This window comes from Apiospora marii (genome assembly GCF_038362585.1).
Source record: "Apiospora marii strain CBS 49790 chromosome Unknown utg000002l_segment0_segment0, whole genome shotgun sequence".
In the NCBI taxonomy this organism is placed as follows: domain Eukaryota; kingdom Fungi; phylum Ascomycota; class Sordariomycetes; order Amphisphaeriales; family Apiosporaceae; genus Apiospora; species Apiospora marii.
Genome location: NW_027117373.1, coordinates 943,802 through 964,013, shown reverse-complemented (window position 1 = coordinate 964,013; position 20,212 = coordinate 943,802). Strand labels below are relative to the sequence as shown.

The following is a 20,212-nucleotide window of genomic DNA, read 5'->3' as shown; positions in this document are numbered from 1 at the left end:
TTCAACCTCAAAAACTGTGTCGCGTGAGTACAAAGGCAGCAAACTCTTCTCATTGATCTATCACTTTCCTCGCACTCTGTTCCGTTGAAGATACTCAAACCCACACATCACAACCATGGCCGAAATAGCAGCTGGAGTACTCGCTACTGAGCAGGTCCTTTCCACGGCCGCTCAAGCCACTGCTGCGTACACCGTAGCAATGCCCTCGAATGGCCTGAAGGCTACCTTCTCCCAGATTGCCACATCCCCTGACGATGATACAAGGTTAGTAGTCACCTATGCCCATGCTTTTCTATCTGAGCTATGAACTTTGAAGAGGGTTGCTAATCAAGATAAGCAGAGCATCGCTCGTCCGGTCTCATCACTCCCTCACCGTCGTCGGCAGCAGAGCCTTCATCTTTGGTGGTCGCACGAGCAAGAACAAGCTGGCCGACAATGAGATCCACTCCCTGGCTCTGCCCACCAAAGACCAGGCTTACGAGGCAGACTACCGCCTCATCCCGGCGCTGCCCGTCACAGAGAGCGACGGCGTGCCCGCCTCCCGCTGCGACCACTCTGCCTGCGCCGCCAACGGCCGCGTGGCCATCTTCTCGGGCGTAGACGAGGCCGGCTCGCTGATCCAGGACGGCACCATCTGGCTCTTCGACGTGGAGCAGTCCGTGTGGCACGCCCTGCGGGCCGCGCCATCGACGATCCCCCCGCCCGCGCGCAAGGAGGGCAAGCTCTTCTCGCAGGGCAACGACTTCATCGTGTACGGCGGTAAGGACGAGGCCGGCACGCCGTTCGAGGACGTCTGGCGCTTCGACTACGAGACCAAGGCCTGGGTGCGCCTGCCCAACGCGCCCGCCGTGACGTCCAACGCCGCCTTCGCGGACCACACGCTCTACCTGATCGCCGCCAACGACGACCTGAGCAGCAGCCTGCACTACCTCGACACCAGCCGCCACCTCGTCAACGACAACGGCAGCCCACCGGCCGCGTGGGAGAGCGTCGTCTTCCCCACGAACCCGCTGGCGCCCGGCCCTCGGCCCCGCGAGAACGGCGGCCTGCTGCACGTCTCGACGGGCTACGGGCGCAACTACCTGCTCTACTTCTTCGGCGAGCGCAGCACGAGCATCACCTCGAGCCCGACCGAAGAAGCGGAGAAAGCGACAGAGACAGAATCGTCAGACAAGCCGACGCAGTGGAGCGACATGTGGACGCTGCAGCTGCCCTCGAGCGACGTGGCCAACAAGTCGACCAACCTCTCCGAGGCCGTCAAGCCGGCCAAGATCAAGGACGCGATCCGCGCCGCCTTCGGCGCCTCGGGCAAGCACTCGTGGGCCGAGGTCCAGCTGACGCCCCCCGGCGACGTGTCGGGCCACGCGGGCAAGCTGCACCCGGGTCCCCGGGGCTTCTTTGGGTATGACGTCATCGAGAAGGGCAGCAGCGTCGTCATCTGGGGCGGCGTGGACGCCAAGGGCGAGACGGAGGGGGATGGCTGGATTATCCAGTTGGAGTAGGAAAGGAAAAAGAAGAGAGAAAAAACCATGGACTGGCCGGTCTAGCGGAATAGATTTCATGAAATGCCCTCTACGAATGAATGAATGACATCTTGAAACATCAGCAGCTCGCGGAATGTGCCAGTGTTTAATGCACGCAACATGAAGCTCCCACCGTGACATGCGAATATATGTAATCAAAGTCCCAAAGGACGATTCTCAACCTGCAGGGATTGCCTAGGTACGTCTTGCGAGAGTAAATGCACATATCGACTGCAAGGCCCAGCTCCATTGGCCCCCTTTTCCATGACAACTCCCCAACATCAAAGACGCTGGGATGATTCAGCAGCCTCATTCCCGGCGATGCACTGTAACATACCGATGACACCACGGGACATAAGCAGCACGCAAGCCTACTCTTAACCCGATTCATCTTTTCTGTTTCGCGGTCGACGTGAAAGACCCCCTGACGACGGACAGGGTCAGAATCAGTGAAAGGTCTACTCAGGTGTCAATGTAACAGTAGCAATTTGCAACCTCAAACTGTGATTATCTAAAGAGCCATGACGGACCTTGATCCATGTGCCGAGACCGTGTAGGGTGCCCTCTTGAAAGTGTCAATAGGTTGTTATATAATGTTTCCAATGATATGGTAATCATTCCGCCCAACCGGGGGAGCCATGACACATCACTGCAACCAAGCTGTTGGAGAATCTTGGCCATGATCGGCATGACAGTGGTCCTGCATGCATAGCCGAATCTGCTTCCCGCCGTTATCTCTGTGAGATCCAGCTTACCTGTCACAATTGCAACGCTGGGACGACTGACTCGAGCTGTGTCTGATCTGTCTCCTCTGGTAGAACCGCAAACATGTTTGGGCGCTTGATGGGTGTACATGGGCAAGAACGGTTTCCCGGTAACCCCACACTGGAAAGATTACCTGCACTTATAGATGGTATCGAAGTGTGGACTCAAAGCCCCCCAAACATTCAAAGCGAGAATTAAGGAGCACCGCAAAACAGGTAGGTTGGGGTCTTTTACTGTAACTTTCATCGTCTATAGTCTATATCGTAGAATCATTTGCGGACGTGGAGGAGAAAAAGGCAAGAGCTTTAAGCGTTACTTGACTTGTTCTGCTGTTGCCTAGCGGCCGCGTCGTGCTCCTCGATGTCGGTGGCCTCCCAGGGGTAGCAGATCCAGATGTCGCCGACGGTGCGGGCCGCGACGTATCGCTCCTTGGTGGTGATGTGCGCGGGCAGGGTGCCCTTCTTCGGCTTGTCCTTGTTCTGTTTGAGGAGGTAAGGCGTGAGCAAAAGAAATCATAGGGGGCGGGGCGAGCGGCTGGAATAGCCGTCGTCTTGATGCTGCTGCAGTTGGCACAGTGATGAAAGACTTACATGTAAGACGAAGATACCGAACTGGGTCTCCTCGTTCAGGCCCAGGCGCTGGCGCACCTGCTCCACGTCCTTCTCCAGCTCCTTGACGGCGTACTCGAGCGTCGTCCGGGTGTCGTCGACCTCGTCCACGATGAGGATGCGCTTGCCGACCAGGTTCTCCATGCCGCCCAGGCTGGTGAGGTCGAGCCACTGGGTGCGCGTGACCTTGTGGCCGATCTGCTCGACGGCGCCGGGGGTGGTGGTGCCGCTCTTGGGGTCGTTCTCGGGGAGCTGCTCGTAGAGGGACAGGCCGATGGCCTGGATCGGGATGTTGGGGCTGCCGGGCTGCTTCAGGAAGGAGCGCAGGATGCGGGCCGGGACGTAGCCGCCGCCGCCAATGGCGATCATGAGGTTCGGCTGGAAGTCCTGGAGGATCTGGACAGCGGCCTCCTGGCACAGCTTGTGGACCTGCGGAGTGAAAGCATGTCTGGTCAGCGATCAAGTGGCAGCGGGGAGATTTCAGGAGCTTGTAAGACTCGAACGGACGGCGCGCGACACGATGTGGTAGTTTCACGACCTTTTGCTGTGCGATCGGATGCGGGGCAGCGAAAGAGAGGGCGCACTCACATCATTGTAGGTTACGTAAACTTTTTCAACCATGTTTGCGGTGGTTCTGCCGAGGAGCAGATACGAATATGCCAGAAGGCTCGAGGGGTGACCTACACAGAGGAGAGAAAGAAAGAAAAAAGAGAGACCAAGTGGTATGGTTCACGTAGAATGCAATGATCCAGCGGTTTTGTTTTCAAGAGAGGCGCCGACCCGATCAGGCAAATTCGCATTTATCACTAACAGTGTCAGGAAATTTTAGTGGGGCCGAGCTGACTGGAAGCGCCCTCATTTTTTGACGACCCCGCGGTAGATTTTAGTGCATTCCGTTGCAATGCTGATGAAAGTCCTGCATCGAGGCAAACCCCACCATCCCTGGCTTTTGCTGCCGCGCTGTGCCTCTTTCCTTTTGGTGCTTTTGCTTGGCTGTTTTTGAGACGATGGAGATCGCCGCTTTCCATTAGTAGGAGACCCAACCACGCAAGATCAGCGGTTGGCCAAAAGGAAAAGACCTCACTGATTGGCATGAGCCATATATCTACGTATCATAGAATGAACTTAACAAAATGGGCGGTAGTGAGCAATATTGAGTGCTCATCAGTTGCGCAAGGAGCTGCAAGCAAGTACCTCGGCCGGCGACTTGCCCTGTCACTTTAAGAGATTTTCCCACTGATGATGCCCATGTCCTTGCAAGTTGCTACCAGAAGTTGCCCCGGGCGCTCGCGTGCGGGCAGTGGGCGCAGTTTAGGCAGGGGCTGTCGCATCGGATACGGCGACTTGCATGCAAGAAGTGCAGAAGTAAGTGCGTTGGTCATTCTGGGATTTTACAAATTTGGTACGGTCTCAATTGGGCTGCAACAAACATTCGGGGCTCGGATACTGCGCTTGTATCGGAGTCTAGCAATAGCCTACGTTTAGCTTGCGGGAGAGCAGAATCAAAGCGGGAGCCAACCCAGCCCTTCCATGGTCTGGTTAGACCCGGGCGCCGACATAGACATAGGAAAGCAAACATTGATTGAATCAACTGGTTACTGGAACGTTACAGGGACTTACAAACTGACGAAACTTGGCTGGTAAAGACCGGGCAATGGTGCAACTTGAAAGCCCTGTCATAGGTCGCCGAACAACAATTTTGTACTGAGAGATACGAGCTACCCCTATTTAACATGAGCTGCCAAAAGTCAAAAGGGGTAGCTCGTATATTTCAGAAGGACTCGTATCTCTCACTACCTCTCATTCACCTTCCCAGTGTCCATAGCACGCGCACTACTGTATATTTTGGTACTAATCTGGGGGAAAACCAAGTTTTCCATTATGTTTTAACAGCGCTCAACTCGGTAAGGCTATTTTCAACCACCTTGTTCCGAGAAAGACCAAATCATTTCTCCCGCACATGGTTCTTCACATCCTTATCCACGCCCAGCCACAGCAAGTCGGGCCTGCTGTAGTGCCCACAGAGGTCCAGGAACGACTTGGCCTTGATGATCTCGTCAAAGTCCAGGTCCGCGTAGACGATGCCCTCCTGCCCGGCCGGGATATCCGTCGTGAGCTTGCGCCCGTCCGGCCCGAACACGGCCGAGCAGCCGCCGCCGGGCGTCGCCATCATCATGCTGTTCTGCGTCTTCATCCGCTCGATGCCGGCCGGGCCCAGCACGGCCGTCGTGTGCAGCACGAAGGACTGGGACTCGATGGCGTACGTCCTCGATAGGTTTGTGACGCCTATTCCGTAATCAGTCAGTCAGCCACTCAGTCGCAGCAGCAGCCAATTGCAAGAAACCCTAAGGACTCAGGACGGGATGTCAAGCACGAAGGCAACGGGGAATAGGAAACGTACCCTCGAGCGACATGGACCACAACTCCGGCCCCTGATGCGCCACGACCGGCGGCCAGGCCGAGACGTGGATCTGCTCCCGCTGGAGAGTAGGTGTGGTACTTGAGCAGCGGCTGGCTGTGCTCCCAGCAGGCCAAGGCACCGACGCGCCCGACGGCAGTTTCTGTAACGCCGGACAGGCACTCGGCCGACGCGTCGCCGAAGACGGTGCGCTCCATGTGGGTGGCCTTCATCTTCGAGCGGGCCGACCGCAGCTCGCCGTCCGCGTCGATGACGGCCTGCGAGATGTACAGCGAGTCGTGCCGGTTCTCGCTGAAGCCCAGCACCACCACCATCTGGTGCTGGGCCGCGCTGGCGCGGATGCGGTCCATTTGCGCCGACGCGAGGGGAGGGGGAGTTGCGGGTGTAGGGCACGATCATCTCGGGGTCTACGGGGCGGTCCCTGGGTTGAGAAAGTCATGTCAGCCACTTGATGCATACCACCCAGTCCTGGAGGTGCACTTTTCGGCATTTCCGAGGAAGGCAGACGCATGAAAGAGCGGGTGGTCTCACCATATCCATGCCGGGTAGCCTGGGATCCAGCACTCGGGAAACGAGACGAGACGGGCACCGTTCGAAGCGGCTTCGGCGATGAGTGCGCATGTCTTTTCCACGGTGGCGTCCAAGTCGAGCCATACAGGCTCGGCTTGCGTGACGGCAACGCGCAGCGACGTCTTCTTGTATTCGGTCATCTTGTCGTTGATGTGGGGTCTTGGTAGCGCCGGTCGTGCAGTTGGTCACTGTATATTTATGAATAGCAAGACCTCGACGGGGTTGACCGTAACTACCAAGCGGGGGAGAGGTTTCTAATTTTATAGTAGATCTGGGTTCGCCTGATCTCGGTCCTTTTACCGCCCCTGCGTCCGTATTGAATACGCGGTAACCAAGGCCTACTCCGTATTTGGAGTATCTCTCATGGAGATGATCCGGGATTTGGTCCGGCTTTTGAGTATGGAGCCACAAGTGCAGGCAAGCGACGGAGTTGCATCGATACGTCGATATGCTATTTCCTTGGGCTTCACGATTGAATCTAGACTTTGTGTCATTTCAGGGTCTAAGGCACCACTCCCCAGTGAAGCCATGTGACATGTTTCTTTCAGTGCGTGCCGATACAGCAAGAAGGCTCACACGTACCTGCCAAACATTAGGTAGGTACTCAACTTCCCCGCATCGACTCCAAGGTATTCCTCCGTAAGCGAAACCCCTGTTCTATGTGGGCAACGTTGTCGTGGTCGCGGTCGCGAGCAACTCTCTGCGGGGGCTGCATATGCAACTTTCGTGAGCTGGAACAAGAGCAGCTTGCAGCCATTCGCCATGCGAAAAAGGTGGATGAGCTGACCACCTGTGTCGTACCACACCATGCGCGCTCCGACAGTACCCCCCAGTTGCCAACCACTTAGGTTACCTATTAGGACTTTGAAACGAAATGCGCCCGCAAGTGCCGTGAAGCAACCGACTTTCGACACCGTACTAGTGGCTAGTGAATGGTCCATGGCGACGATTCCTTTGGGTCATTTGGACACTGCGTTATATGAATTACATTTGTGTTTTAGGTCCGATCTATTATGCAGTCCGCGATGGACTCGGATTACCAGAACCTCATTGCCCCCCCCCCCCTTTCGCTTCACGCCAACATGGCTCTCGACGCACTATCCTTGCCCACCCAAGCATGCCCAACTGATCCAGAACCTCGCCTTTCGCCTCCCCACCAAGAGAACATCTCATCACTCAATATGGGATGGAGGAGATTCCCTCGTTTTGAACACGAGTTTGAACTCGGGCGGGTTCAAGGTGAAGTGATCCTCGAGTCCGCGCTCGAAGTCTTCGATCCGCTGTTCCGGGGCCAGGGAAAAGTCGTACTGATGCAAGATGAGAGCGACGGTCCGGCGCAGCTCCATCAGCGCCAGCTGTTTGCCCGCGCACATCGTGCGGCCGATCGAGAAGGGCGCATAGACAGAGGCATCGAGCACAAGATCGGGCTCCGTCGTCCATCGTTCCGGGACGAATTCCTCGGGGCGGACGAAGCAGCGCGGGTCTTCAGAGGAAAGAGAGTATTGATTTCAGCTTCATGCTCATTAATTAGGTAAACTTGGGACTTGCTGCTTACCTCGGCATAAGATCCATGAGGGCGCGATGACAGCCGTGTCGCCCGGCACCCAACGGCTTCCAATCTGCAGTCCCTGAGGCGGCGTCATGCGTTGCAGCCTGGTGGGGACGACGGGAAACAAGCGCAGCGACTCGTCGATGCAGGCCTGCAGGTATTTGAGCTTGGCCAGCGACGCGTTCTTCGTCGAGGCTTGATCGCCCTGGGCCGCCAGCTCGTCGATCTCGCCGCGCAGCCTCTCGACGACCTGGGGCGTCTTCACGAGGTTGTAGAAGAGTCCCACGAGCGTCATGGCGGTGGTATCGCTCCCGGCGATCACAATGATGCGGGTCTCCCCCTGTAGGTTCAGCTTATCCTGCGGCTGCTTGGATGTCAGTCGTGCCATGATCTCTCTCCCTACTTCGAGTTCCGCATGGGGAGACTTGTACGAACCGAAGGACTTGGATTGCGCCGGTACTCGGCGCTGACCCAGTGGAATATATCGGGCACTTTCGGCTCGTTCGCCAGCCGGTGGTCGATCTGCTCGCTCGACCATTTCTGCAGCTTCAACCACTCCCAGTTCAGGACGGGCATTGTCCGGAAGGTCGGGAGGAACCACGGTTGGAACAGGAACACGCCGTCGATTATGCGCTGCGCTTCGTGGGATACCTGCAGCAGGTAGTGCTCCACGTTGTCCTCCAGCTGCCGGAAGCTCTTGCCGAAGGCCAGCTCGCCCATGACGTCAAAGGTGTAGAAGCTGAACCAACGGGTGATGTCGAAAGTCTGCCCTTGGAACTCCTCGACTCTGCCCAGGAGTTGGTCCGTGTATCGTCCGACTCTCTCCTCGTAGTCCTTAAGAGCTAGCAATGTCATGGTCAGTAAAGGCCGCGTTCCTGTGTAACCTGAAATGCCATCAATACAGCCTACCTGAGGTAGTGAACGCGTAATCCCACAGCTTCCTCATCGGGGCATGCTTCTTCCGCGACCGGCATTCCAGCATGGTTTCCGAGGGGTGCGGGTGGCTGTACACGGGGCCCTTCTCGCAGGGCGAACTATTGGCGTAGATGTCGCGGAAGGCGGCGGGCTCAATGATGGAGAGCTCCATGGGGCCTATTCTGACGAAGTCGCCGTATCTTTCGTGCAGCTTTTTGATTTCGTGATAGGGTTGCATCTTCTTTACGGCCTGCTTCGTCATGTACAGGCTAGACAGGCGAGCCGCAAAGGGGCCCGGGAAGGATCGGAGCCGGTGGAAGAAAGCTCGGTAAACCAGGGTGCTGACCAGGACACCGCTCACCAAGGCAGCATCGAGTTGGCAGGCATCCTTTAATGCCTTTTGTAGGGGTTCTGCTGGTCTCAACCAGGTCAGGGCAACACTGAAGATGGCCGCAAGTGCGAAGGGGGCTCTCATCAACCAGGTTCCCCAAACATCCCACTCACCAATGCGAAACAGAGATGTATGGAGTAATACGCCCGTCGCAAAGGCGGTTCCGAGTGCCATTTCTGCGTCCATTGTAAGTAAGTTCTGATGAAAGATGTCGCTAAGGAGACTCTGTCTCTATACCAAACATATGAACCAAGATTGTGTACGGGGTCTAGAGAATGATTTAGATAATGCGATATGTGAAGTTGCCCTCCATAAGAAGGGAAGCAATTGCGTCAGTTGGCCGTCATCGCCGATGATCCCAACTGGAAAATGTGATTTCAAATTGCAACCGAAAGTCACACCACACTTGAAAAGCAAAGTTGCAGATCAATGAGGAGGGCAGGCGCTGATATGATTAGGACTCATGCATGTAAGATAGTTCCCCCCAATTAGAAGTAGGGCCATTTGACGTTTACGCCGTATGAAGCTTGATACATTTCGTACTTCTGGTACTTTAGCCTCGTAAAGGGGATAAGATAGATAAACAATTTGACAATATCTACATTGTTTACATGGACCGCATCGATTACGCTCACCGTCATTGCCAGCCTAGACTGGTTTGCATATCTCTTCGCTACGATGAGAACACATCCACCAGGCCACCGGGTAAATAGCTGCGTGTATTTGTTTGATTCTCGTTTGACCCCGTTTAGGAATCGAAAAGCACCAATGAAGAATACTAATACCTCATATTGTTGTACTCTGCTGTACACCCTGAACGGAAGCATGGAATAGAGGCACCACGAACCACCTTTATTTCCTCGGTCGGGGCATCGCTGTCTAAAATCCTACCACTTCTACCATGCATTAGTTGGCCAGACACATGGTTGAGACGCTCCATACTCGAAGTTCAACTATTATTCCTTGATGTTGAGCCATACCCGACGGTCATGTGTTTTTAATATTGAGAAGAAGTCCTAGGGCCAGCAGACCAAATAAGTGGCCAGCAGAGCACTGGGCTTGAGACTACTAGGGTGGTGTTTCTGTACTTGCTTGCGAGTGGAAAATTATCAGCAGCCGAATTTCAGTGTCATAATGAACACCAATATAGACATAAGAAATCGAGTCGAGATGAAAAAGCGTTGGAACATTTACCTTTAGCCCTTTAATGGGCAGTAAGATTGTTAAGAAGGCACAAAGTTACACAACATTAATTCAATAGGTACAGAGTACATTGTATGTATCGGCTGAACAATACATAACAGACAGGGGTTGATATATCAACCAATCGGATTTTCCTTTTCGGATTTTCTGTGTCCGAAGCGGGGAGCATAGTTGAGATCTCCTACTCGGTTGGTGCTTTCTCAGTTTTGGAAATTTGAGGGGCTAATTACAGAATCGCTTTGGGAATGTTTGCCTAGTATTTCCGCTGACCAAGAGGTCAGTTTCACTCCAGAGACGATGGACGATGTAATATTGCAACAGTCGGACAACAGTCGACGATATGAGCCACGTCGACTACCTTTGCTCGTGGAAAAGGCGCAGCTCATAATCTCGACAGAAGATGATGGGGCCTTCACTCTCGATGAACTAAACAAAACTATCGAAAAGCTTGAGGAGCTGCTCTACAAAGAAAGCTTATTCGGGGGCAGGTCTAATTACAAAACAAGTCACATCGAAGACTTCGAGACTTTGTCCCTTACCCTGCCCTTCATCATCATCCAGCTGAAGGAACGTGTCTTTCAACGGCAGGCCGCGCTTGACGCCTGCGGCGCAGTGGATGATGGTACGAGGCTTTGTCAACATTGCAATTGGGCATTCGAACGACTTGACCGAGGCCGCCACAGTTAGCAACCGAGCAATGTGTTACAACAAGAGCCAGAGCTAACACTCTTTTAGACAACGAATCTTTCGAAGACAAGATGGTGTATGTAGAGTATGCTCACCTCTGGGCGGTTGAGTCTAGCAAACAATTTCACCTTTTAGAGCAGAGGTCCCAAGCAGGCTGTATCTTATGTGGTTTCCTTCGGGAGCACTTCTTAGACAGCTTGCAAGACTCCACATCAGTGTCCGACTCGATATCGGACGATTCCGAGTCTGGCTCGCATTATGATCTGCCCAATGAGCAAGAGGATGTACTCCTTGTATGGCTGCAGTTCGACTGGGGTGACGCACCCATAGGAACGGAGTGTAGAGGCAACATACTTCAGTTCGTCACTGTGGGTGTCGTTCCACAACTTGGAAATTCTCGCTCCTGGACTCAACGGCGCTTTTTCGTGGGCACACCAGACAGTATGGAACTTCCAGTATGAAGCAGATTCGAAGGTTTACTGACATGGAGCAATCAGCTCGATTGGCGGACGAGTTGGGCTTACTTTCGCCATTGCGTCCAACGCCCTTGGATCCAGCAAACTTGACACTGATTAAACAATGCTTACGTTTTGGCGATCACGAGACAGCTGAAAGGAAATCCATACCCAAGAGACTTCTCGACTTGGGCCCTACAGATCAGTGTCTTCATCGAGTGATTGACACAATCTCCAGTGGGGACTCGGCCAACGACCAGCGTTCCAGATATGCCACCTTGAGTTATTGTTGGGGGCCTCCCGAGTATGCAAGACATCAATTCCTTCTGACGTCCGAGACGAAAGACAGACTATACAACGGCATTTCTATGGAAGATCTCACCCCGGTGGTTCGAGATGCCGTGATTACGTGTCGCACCCTTGGATTCCGATATTTATGGGTCGATGCACTGTGTATTCTCCAACAAGATACTGCGGACTGGGAAGAACAAAGCTACGAGATGCAGAAGATATTCACAGGTTCCGGGATTTGCATCTGTGTAACTACAAACTTCTCCTGCCTCGAGAGCTTTCTGAATCGACCCCCACATGCCCAGCTGGACCTTGTTTTGGCTTCTACTGATGCTTCCCTTCACAACAAGACTCTCACCCTTACGCCGTGTTCCAGAGGCGACTGGGTAGACCAGAGCCGTCAGTCTTGCTCATATCCGCCCCTAGAACGAAGTTTAAAAGCTTCCCCATGGAGTTCCCGTGGCTGGGTTTTCCGTAAGCCTTTTATTTCCCTCCTTTTCTGCCAATGTCTCCTTATCATCAGTTTCTTCCCGAGAAAACAGTGATATCTAACAATCGATGGCTTCAGAAGAACGGATGCTGGCACCGATAAAGTTATATTTCGAATGCAATATGGTCCACATTCAAGTTGGCAACATTATCACGAGTGAGAATGGATACGTGTTTAAAGACAAGCCTGATCACCAGACCTGCAAAATTCAACCTATGTACTCTATCACCCGCAACACCATCCTCAGCTACAGCGACATCGTTCCAGACATGTGGTACTCAATTCTTGAAAGGTTCGCCGATTTGAACTGGACCAATGTCCTCGACATCCTACCGGGTCTTTCTGGTATAGCTCGTATGTTCCAGGATATTTACAAGGGTGACTATGTCGCAGGTCTTTGGGCCAACGATATTGAGTGCGGCCTATTATGGGAGACGTATGCTTCTGAGCAAGAAACATTATGGGATTTATTACAATCTTTGACTTCAGGCCACCGCAGCATTGGCCCTTCTTGGAGCTGGGTCAGTCATCACGGTGTCCATTTCGGGAGATTCTCAATGTCAGCACATTCCGACGAGGCTTGTCGTATCCGAAGGCATCTCAGGTCAGAGATACAACATCTCGGAGTCGAAAGCCAAATAGAGGGAAAGAACCCGTTCGGGAGAGTTCATTGTGCAGCGATTAAGATTGGTGGCACGTTGCTCAAGAATCCCGGAGGATGGGACCCCATACATGTATCCCCAAAAACATATTGGTGCACCATGCCACACGGACAAGCGGTTTATCTGACATCTGACTGGGACGGAGGCATGGACATGACGGACGAGGACAGACACAAAATCCGCTTTCTGCTCCTTGTCAGTTGCTGCTCCGAGCCCTCAGCGATGATCAGAGATTGGGTAATTCGGGAAGACGGCGAGTGGAATCCTGGGTCAAGGTCATGGAAGGAAAGCGTGATACACAGACCGAAGTATCGCCAGTCATTCTATCAAGACAGGAATCGTGGCGATGGTGGTCCCGAGCACTGTGCACTTTGCTCCCCAGAACACGAACGGGACGTTTGGGGTCTTCTTATCTACCCAGCAATCCAGCCAGGGACATATTATCGCGTTGGCACGTTTATGTCAAGAGCAGTGTTTGGGGGTCTTAGTGTTTTTGATCGGGGTTATACTGATACTATCACTTTGGTCTAAATTAATGCTTGGACATGGAGCTACAATTACTCTGAGTAGGTCGACGGAAGGAGAGACGACAGCACAATCCACTCGCTTCATCTTCGCAGCAAAGAACTGTCAGTGAGAGTGATTGCGGCGATGATCGCAAGCATCTGAGTCGTAGCTGTCAATCGTGTGAAAACGCCAAAAATGATCTGAATATAATAGAGAATGTTTTCAGAGAGGATCCGAAATGATGCTAATCTGAGATTGCACCTGGAACGGCATACGTTGTTGCATGGACTTGTGGTAGACCATGCGGTTTAAAACACACGGTGTGTTTTTCATCAGGTATATAGAGATGCAGACGGTCGGCATCTGCACTCAAACCGCAGCAAGAAAGGCCGATAGGGTATTACGGCTGATGCACTGTAGTTTGGTTGTAGCAATTATCTCGCCAACGTGTAGTAAGCTTCCACCTGCGATGTTTCAATGCGCTGGGCGAGGGGCCTAAACATTCGCTTGGCGTGCAAGGGCACGAGTCAGTCGACATTGAACTCAATGCATGCTGTCAATTAGAACACCAGCGGATTTCTCGTGAAATGCGCCATGCAACTGCATCTTAAAAAACTTAATTCATAAGTAGCCAGCTCTCAATTCCATTTCTCTCACTAATCTACCTACCTTTTCACGCATAGCCAGCGTGGTGCATAGCGACGTACAACATCCAACAACGAACCCAGCTATCAATCGCTACTCACCACGGACACCCTACCTCCTCCGCCTCTTCTTCTCACCACCACCACCATGCCCATCCTCTCCACCGCCGCGACGGGCCTCATGGCCGGCCTGCACGGTTACATCATGGTCCTGGAGATGTTCCTCTGGACGACGCCGCGCGGGCGCAAGGCGTTCGGCCTCAAGCCCGACTTCGCCGAGAAGACCAAGACGCTGGCGGCCAACCAGGGGCTCTACAACGGCTTCCTGGCCGCCGGCTTCGTCTGGGCCCTCGCTCACCCCTCGCCCGACGTCGCCAAGCAGCTCCAGCTCTTCTTCCTCGGCTGCGTCGGCATCGCGGGCGCCTACGGCGGCCTCACCGCCAACCGCAAGATCCTCTTCATCCAGGCCGTCCCCGCGGCGATTTCCGGCGCGGTTGTGCTTTTGGGGCTGTAGGCGCCGGCACCTTGCGTGCGTACGTACGTGCCCTGGCTAAATGGACTGTTCTTGTCGCGATTCAAAGTTGTTGCAAGCCAATCTAAGAAAAGCTTGACGGAGGGGCCTCACTTGCACAACTAGGGACTTTTTGATGGCAATTTGATGCGAGGATACGACTCCTGCTTACAAGAGGATGGCGAGGGGTTGCCAGGTGTTGCTAAAACCAGAAGCTGGGCAGGCTTTTGGAACGGCTTAGGCAAATTGGAAATTGGGTAATCCAGACATTGAAAACCGCAATCTCACTCGAAAGAAGTTGACAAAATATAGGAGGATCCCATGAATGTAAACTCAAAGTGTCCTATAAAGGGGATCAACAAGTGCGCCTTGAACGAATCAAATGTCGCCAGTAAACTATATAAGATATATATTAAGTACTCTAAGAACTTGAGAACGTAGATCCTGATCCATTGCTGAGAGGTGTAACTTGGTGCGGGCACTTGGTGGAACAAGCAACTCCTTCAACACATGAACAATCAATCAATGTTGCAATAATTCAGTAGGTGTGTGTGTGTGTGTGTACATAGCTTACATATTGAACTAGGTACTGAGGGGAGCATGGGAGAGCTAGAAGCCTACGGGAGAGTCTTGGAAGTATAACTTCAAGAAGTTGAATTTGGACGCTATATAAGCAAAATGAAGAGCTGATTAGTTTATCGACAACGAAAGCCAGCTCCGGCTAGCTCAATGGCAGAGCGTGGGACTTTTAACACTAAAAGGCTATCCCAAGGCTGTGGGTTCGACCCCCACGTCGGAGGACGAAGATTTCAATTTTTTTTATTTTTTACTTTTATTTTTTCATTCTAGCTCCTGTTCTACTAGAATCACAGCTTTGCAGCCATTTCCCCTCCATAGGCAGCTTGGGCAGGCACAGGGGGCAGGTGGGTGACAAAAATCAGACGGGAACGGAAGCAATCCTTTAGACTTACCTTGGTTGTTTCAACGAACTTCACTGCGTACCAGCCGCATCCAACCTAACAATAGGAGTCTATTTTACATAGAGAGCTGATTTGAATCCTTTCCAATTGTTCAGTCTCGAAAGGGTATTTATATGTTGCATTGAAGTAGTTGGTTGATTTGGTGACGGTCTGGTTTTGTGACCCATACATATGGTTGGTAGGTAGTTGGTACCAACAAGGGCCCCGGGTACGGAGTACGCTCTCTGTGAACAGCAAATTGACCCATCCAAGCTTGATCGGCCACCATGATCATACCACCACAGCTGTCTACTAGAGAGCTACCTACCCAGTTGCAGTAAGTATATATACCATTGTCTCCTGCTCAGCTTGATTCGGGGTGCTTCGAGGGCTTCGGGCCAGTCTGTCAAGCATCATGATTCGATTGGAATATAAACTTGTATGTTGTTTAGGCAAGCAATTTCACACCTACTGGTCGCCGACAAAGCACTTCGCTGCTGCCAATGGCACTTTTCGCAAGCAAAGCTAACTAGTTGAAAATATCCAAAGGAAACCCATCCGCAATTGCTTGGTAACCAGCAGGGTTAAGATGTAAGTGGTCACCGCTATCGTACTGCGCCGCTAAAGTGCCCGGGTTCCCACTGTTGGCCACCAGCTTCGCAAAGTCGACAGTCGCATTGAAGCTGCCATCGCCCCCTCCCAGAATCCACTGGTTCACACGCTGCCGTGTCGCCTCCCGCGCCGGGTTGCTGTAGCTCTGCCCGTTGCCGCCGAACGGCGTGATGGTGGCCGCGAAGACGCGGAGGCCGGCCCGGTGGGCGTCGGCGGCGACCTGCTTGAAGGCGGCAATGAGCTGGTCGCCGACGCGCTGCTGCGTGCCCGCGTCCGGCGAGGCGCTGCCGATGTCGTTGACGCCCTCGAAGAGCAGGCAGTACCGCGCGCCCGCGGCTTGCAGCAGGTCGCGCTTGTACCGCTGCAGCAGCGGCGGGCCCAGGCCGCCGGCGAGGACGGCGTTGCCGCCGGCGGCTTGGTTGTTGATGCCGATGTTGGTCAGGTTGGACTTTTGCATCTTGGCGAGCAGCAGGTCCGGCCACCTGGATTGTTAAGCACGATCAGCACACCGAGATTTGACCTTGTTGACATATGAGAGTACCAAGAATGCTTACCGATTGTTGGCGTCATCTGTGCTTCCTCGCCCGTCGGTTATGCTATCACCTAGGATGACCAAAGCTGAAGCTGTTTTGGGCACCCAAGCATCAACCGCTGATACAAAGTACCAATGCTTCGTATTGGCACCCGTTACCGTTGACGCATTTACATGATTACCTTGCTGCATCCAAGACGTAGTCCGGCTTCCGGGGTGGCCGGTAATGCTACTGCCGGATTGCCCAGCCTGCGTGTAGAGGCTTAGAGTGACCATAGATTGAGCAGCCGCCGTAATATCCACGGGATCGCTATACACCACCTGCCCCCTTGGGATCGACACCGATTCGGATCCGTTGAACGTGAGGCCGAGCAGAGTCGAAGTTTCAATGCCGTTCACCCCGGCTTTGTTGCCGGCTGATAGGGCGACTGAAGCTGCGGTTACCGGGAGAGCGCTACCGCCGAACGTGTTCGAGATTTGGAAGCGAAACCTCTCCGCCCCGATAGAGAGGTGAAGGGTTTGACGGAGCGTCGCGTCCTTGAAGACGGCACCGCCACCTCGCTGTGTGTCCAGGTTAGGTACCCTGATTTAGAAATCGGACTTGTACAGGCACATACGAACGAAGCCGGCGGAAGATTGTTCTGTTCCACCAACTGCGGCATTGAGGTCCAGGAAGCGACCCAATGCGCATCATCATCTTGCCTGGTTTTCACATAGTTGGGATCAAGAGCGAGTGAAACTACCAGGGCGGGCAGAGTGAGCAAGGCGACGATGAGCCTCCCTGGCAGGAGAACTATTGAATGAAACATATTGAGGCCAACTGAACAAGAATCCTCGGAAATGCCAAGAAAACAATGGGAAAGTCATTGGAGAGGTGAACGCACACCATTTGTTCTGTTATAAGGAACTCGCTACTGAAGACGGATTGAAAACCTCCGTGACCAATCTTGCTATGTAAACGACTTCAGCCGAGACTCTACGGGGGCCCATCTGGATATCACTAGACAGAGGATCGTCAGAAGATCTCCACACGAAATATGGCAGTTCGCATGAAATACAAGCGAGACGAAGGAGGGGCCCGGCAGACTGGGTCTGGGGAAATGGAGTGGTTCAATATGATACCCGGCAGTAGGTGAAGTTCCCGAGGATCTATACCGAGCCTAAGCGAAAGTGACGATGGTTCCTGGGCGGATTCGCCAATGACGAGGCCAGTAAAGCTCAGCATGGATAAAGGCATTGCCGGGTGGGCTCATACTCATGGTCCCCTGATACTTGGCAGGTCCAGCTGCGGGAAGGATGCACAAGATCGAAGGACTTCCCAGATTCCGGGGACCATCACGCTATTATATCTTTTCTTCAAATTCGTTCCCGTCTGATTCTTGTCAAAGTCGTTCGTCCGTATTTTCTGAGCGCTGGCTGTACGCAGGCTGGTAAGCTCAGTAGCACGGATGCCAAGGCGAATTGGTATGTTAGTCGCTTTTTTGTTCTCTCGCCGAGCTCGGACTAGCTACATGACTGTAGTACCTAGTGGTACGCCCACCCGTCCTTTTGGTCATGCAGGGTCAGCATCAAAGACCCTTGCGGAGAGAGTCGTCACCGAAAAGCTCGTATACAGCCATGACTTCAGCTGCGACAACTGAATTGTTTGACCGCAACAGCAAAATCCCACACTCATTCATTAGGTACAGTTCGGACACCTAAAACCCTCCCCAATTAGACAAAATAATGAGGTTGGTGATGACGGGGTTTGAAATCACCATGCGACTCCCCACCTATGACGGTTGGCGGGTTTTGCGACTGCCCCTCACTCCAAAAAACTCATGGTGGGATGCTCTGAGTTGGTGTGGTGGGATGGCGCGGGCAAGTGGGATATGCAACACAGCCAGGAACCGTCGGGCTCCAACTGAAATTGACAATTATCATGGGGTTTGGGAATGCGTTACTGTAGGGTACCCTTCGATGGTAGGTTAATGGATCTGAGCAGCTTGACAATACCAGTAGCGCCATTGGCCACGAATCGTGTGCATTCTAGGCTTTCTCATTCGAGGTTGGAGCTCCTGAGGTCCCCGAAAACCCAGACTCTCTGGTACGATTTTGACCCCACCACACTTCGTGTAGGGCGCAAGGAATAAAAGTATTTCTCTGCTGCCCGTACTTACACGCTGCACTATATCGGCTCCCTTCCTGTCCTCTTTCTGAGTCACATCCACTGCGTCCTCGGTTGTCTTGTATACTCCATTCAACTGCCATTTTAGCCATTGACTCTTTGGTCTTGCAAATCTTCCTCCGCAACCACCCACACAACGCCAGAGATCCTGCTCCGACTTGCGTCTGTCTGCCCACCCGAATCCGTGCCCGACATTCGTCACCTAGACTCCCGCTTCCCAGTACCTCTACTGGCCAATAACACACACATAAGGCCGGCTGTCAAAACAATTCGTTTTCACCATGCCTAGCGCAGAAATGGCACCCGTCGTCGTAGACGACACTCGAGGTACGTACGGAATTCTCCCATTGCGCATGGTTGTGCCGTTTGGGCATGTTGCCGCGTCACTTTGCGCCATCAGATGTATACCGCGACAGTACCGGGTTTCTCGAGCACGAACCAACGTATAACGGCGACCCTCCAAGGGAGAGAAGCTTTGCCTGCGCCTTTGCACAAGATCGTCATGCTGATTACTGCTGCTTCTCTAGTTCTGGGACAGGATCCCTTGATCCAGCCCGCTCTCCTCATGGACGAGATCCCGATGACAGATGGCGCGCTGCAAACCGTTGTCAAGGGTCGCCGCGACGCGGCTGCCATCGTCATGGGCCGTAGCGACCGACTCCTGGTTGTCGTCGGCCCCTGCTCCATCCACGACCCCGCCATGGCCCACGAGTACGCCGCCAAGCTCAAGGCCCTGTCCGAAAAGCTGTCGAACGACCTGTGCATCATCATGCGCGCCTACCTCGAGAAGCCCCGTACAACTGTCGGCTGGAAGGGTCTGATCAACGACCCCGACATCGACCAGAGCTTCAAGATCAACAAGGGTCTCCGCGTGTCGCGCCAGATGTTCCGCGACCTGACGGCGAACGGCATGCCCATCGCGAGCGAGATGCTCGATACCATCTCTCCCCAGTTCTTGGCCGACCTGATCTCGGTGGGAGCCATTGGCGCCCGCACGACCGAGTCCCAGCTCCACCGCGAGCTGGCCTCCGGTCTGTCCTTCCCCGTCGGCTTCAAGAACGGCACCGACGGCAACCTCGGCGTGGCGATCGACGCTATTGGCGCGGCCGCCTCCAAGCACCACTTCATGGGTGTCACCAAGCAAGGCCTGGCGGCTATTACGCGCACAAAGGGCAACGAGCACGGATTCGTCATCCTTCGCGGAGGAAGCAAGGGTACCAACTTTGACAAGGACAACGTCCAAGCTGCCAAGGAGACCCTCATCAAGAAGGGCCAAAAGCAGGCGATCATGATCGACTGCTCGCACGGTAAGCTGAAATCTCACTTGTCGCCGATGATTGCATGATACTGACATATGATAGGCAACTCCAACAAGGACCACCGCAACCAGCCCAAGGTTGCCAAGACCATTGGCGATCAACTTCGGGAGGGCGAGAAGGCTATCATTGGTGTGATGATCGAGTCCAACATCAACGAGGGTACCCAGAAGGTCCCCGCCGAAGGACCCGCCGCGCTTAAGAAGGGTGTCAGTATCACCGATGCCTGCATCGACTGGGAGACCACCGTCACCGTGCTGGAAGATCTGGCCGATGCTGTCCGGACTCGCAGAGAGAAGAACGGCGTGCCTGCCAGCAACGAAGAGTCGGCCCGAGCCACCCCTCTGGAGGAAGATTAAGCGCTTGATATGATGCATACGATTTGAAGACGTTGTAGAACATGAATAAAACGAAAAAGGCGAATGTGTGTTGCATG

General features: G+C 53.6%; 8 protein-coding genes across 8 annotated transcripts; 4 read left to right on the top strand and 4 right to left on the bottom strand.

Moving 5' to 3' along the window:
• Positions 1 to 115: 115 nt before the first annotated feature.
• On the top strand, positions 116 to 1,502 carry PG985_002002 (uncharacterized protein; the record flags this gene model as incomplete). Its single annotated transcript, XM_066821771.1, has 2 exons — positions 116 to 264; positions 341 to 1,502. The coding sequence occupies 2 exons, from the start codon at positions 116 to 118 to the stop codon at positions 1,500 to 1,502; spliced, it is 1,311 nt and encodes a 436-aa protein (XP_066689203.1).
• A 1,091-nt stretch (positions 1,503 to 2,593) lies between these two features.
• On the bottom strand, positions 2,594 to 3,517 carry PG985_002001 (hypoxanthine-guanine phosphoribosyltransferase; the record flags this gene model as incomplete). The annotated part of the gene is made up of 3 exons (XM_066821770.1): positions 2,594 to 2,767; positions 2,879 to 3,325; positions 3,485 to 3,517. 3 exons carry the CDS (start codon positions 3,515 to 3,517, stop codon positions 2,594 to 2,596), a joined length of 654 nt encoding a protein of 217 aa, XP_066689202.1.
• Positions 3,518 to 4,841: 1,324 nt separating this feature from the next.
• PG985_002000 (aliphatic nitrilase) lies at positions 4,842 to 6,025 on the bottom strand (the record flags this gene model as incomplete). The annotated part of the gene is made up of 3 exons (XM_066821769.1): positions 4,842 to 5,182; positions 5,341 to 5,645; positions 5,847 to 6,025. 3 exons carry the CDS (start codon positions 6,023 to 6,025, stop codon positions 4,842 to 4,844), a joined length of 825 nt encoding a protein of 274 aa, XP_066689201.1.
• Positions 6,026 to 7,057: 1,032 nt separating this feature from the next.
• Positions 7,058 to 8,914, bottom strand: PG985_001999 (uncharacterized protein; the record flags this gene model as incomplete). The annotated part of the gene is made up of 4 exons (XM_066821768.1): positions 7,058 to 7,368; positions 7,441 to 7,798; positions 7,870 to 8,276; positions 8,344 to 8,914. 4 exons carry the CDS (start codon positions 8,912 to 8,914, stop codon positions 7,058 to 7,060), a joined length of 1,647 nt encoding a protein of 548 aa, XP_066689200.1.
• A 1,326-nt stretch (positions 8,915 to 10,240) lies between these two features.
• On the top strand, positions 10,241 to 13,059 carry PG985_001998 (heterokaryon incompatibility protein-domain-containing protein; the record flags this gene model as incomplete). The annotated part of the gene is made up of 4 exons (XM_066821767.1): positions 10,241 to 10,565; positions 10,679 to 11,071; positions 11,128 to 11,775; positions 12,005 to 13,059. 4 exons carry the CDS (start codon positions 10,241 to 10,243, stop codon positions 13,057 to 13,059), a joined length of 2,421 nt encoding a protein of 806 aa, XP_066689199.1.
• Positions 13,060 to 13,827: 768 nt separating this feature from the next.
• PG985_001997 (uncharacterized protein) lies at positions 13,828 to 14,193 on the top strand (the record flags this gene model as incomplete). Its single annotated transcript, XM_066821766.1, has 1 exon — positions 13,828 to 14,193. One exon carries the CDS (start codon positions 13,828 to 13,830, stop codon positions 14,191 to 14,193), a length of 366 nt encoding a protein of 121 aa, XP_066689198.1.
• Positions 14,194 to 15,678: 1,485 nt separating this feature from the next.
• On the bottom strand, positions 15,679 to 17,072 carry PG985_001996 (extracellular GDSL-like lipase/acylhydrolase; the record flags this gene model as incomplete). The annotated part of the gene is made up of 3 exons (XM_066821765.1): positions 15,679 to 16,243; positions 16,316 to 16,854; positions 16,911 to 17,072. Coding segments are annotated over 3 exons (1,266 nt in total), but the record flags the coding sequence as incomplete, so codon positions are not given.
• Positions 17,073 to 18,741: 1,669 nt separating this feature from the next.
• Positions 18,742 to 20,135, top strand: PG985_001995 (uncharacterized protein; the record flags this gene model as incomplete). Its single annotated transcript, XM_066821764.1, has 3 exons — positions 18,742 to 18,787; positions 18,988 to 19,767; positions 19,822 to 20,135. 3 exons carry the CDS (start codon positions 18,742 to 18,744, stop codon positions 20,133 to 20,135), a joined length of 1,140 nt encoding a protein of 379 aa, XP_066689196.1.
• Positions 20,136 to 20,212: the final 77 nt, after the last annotated feature.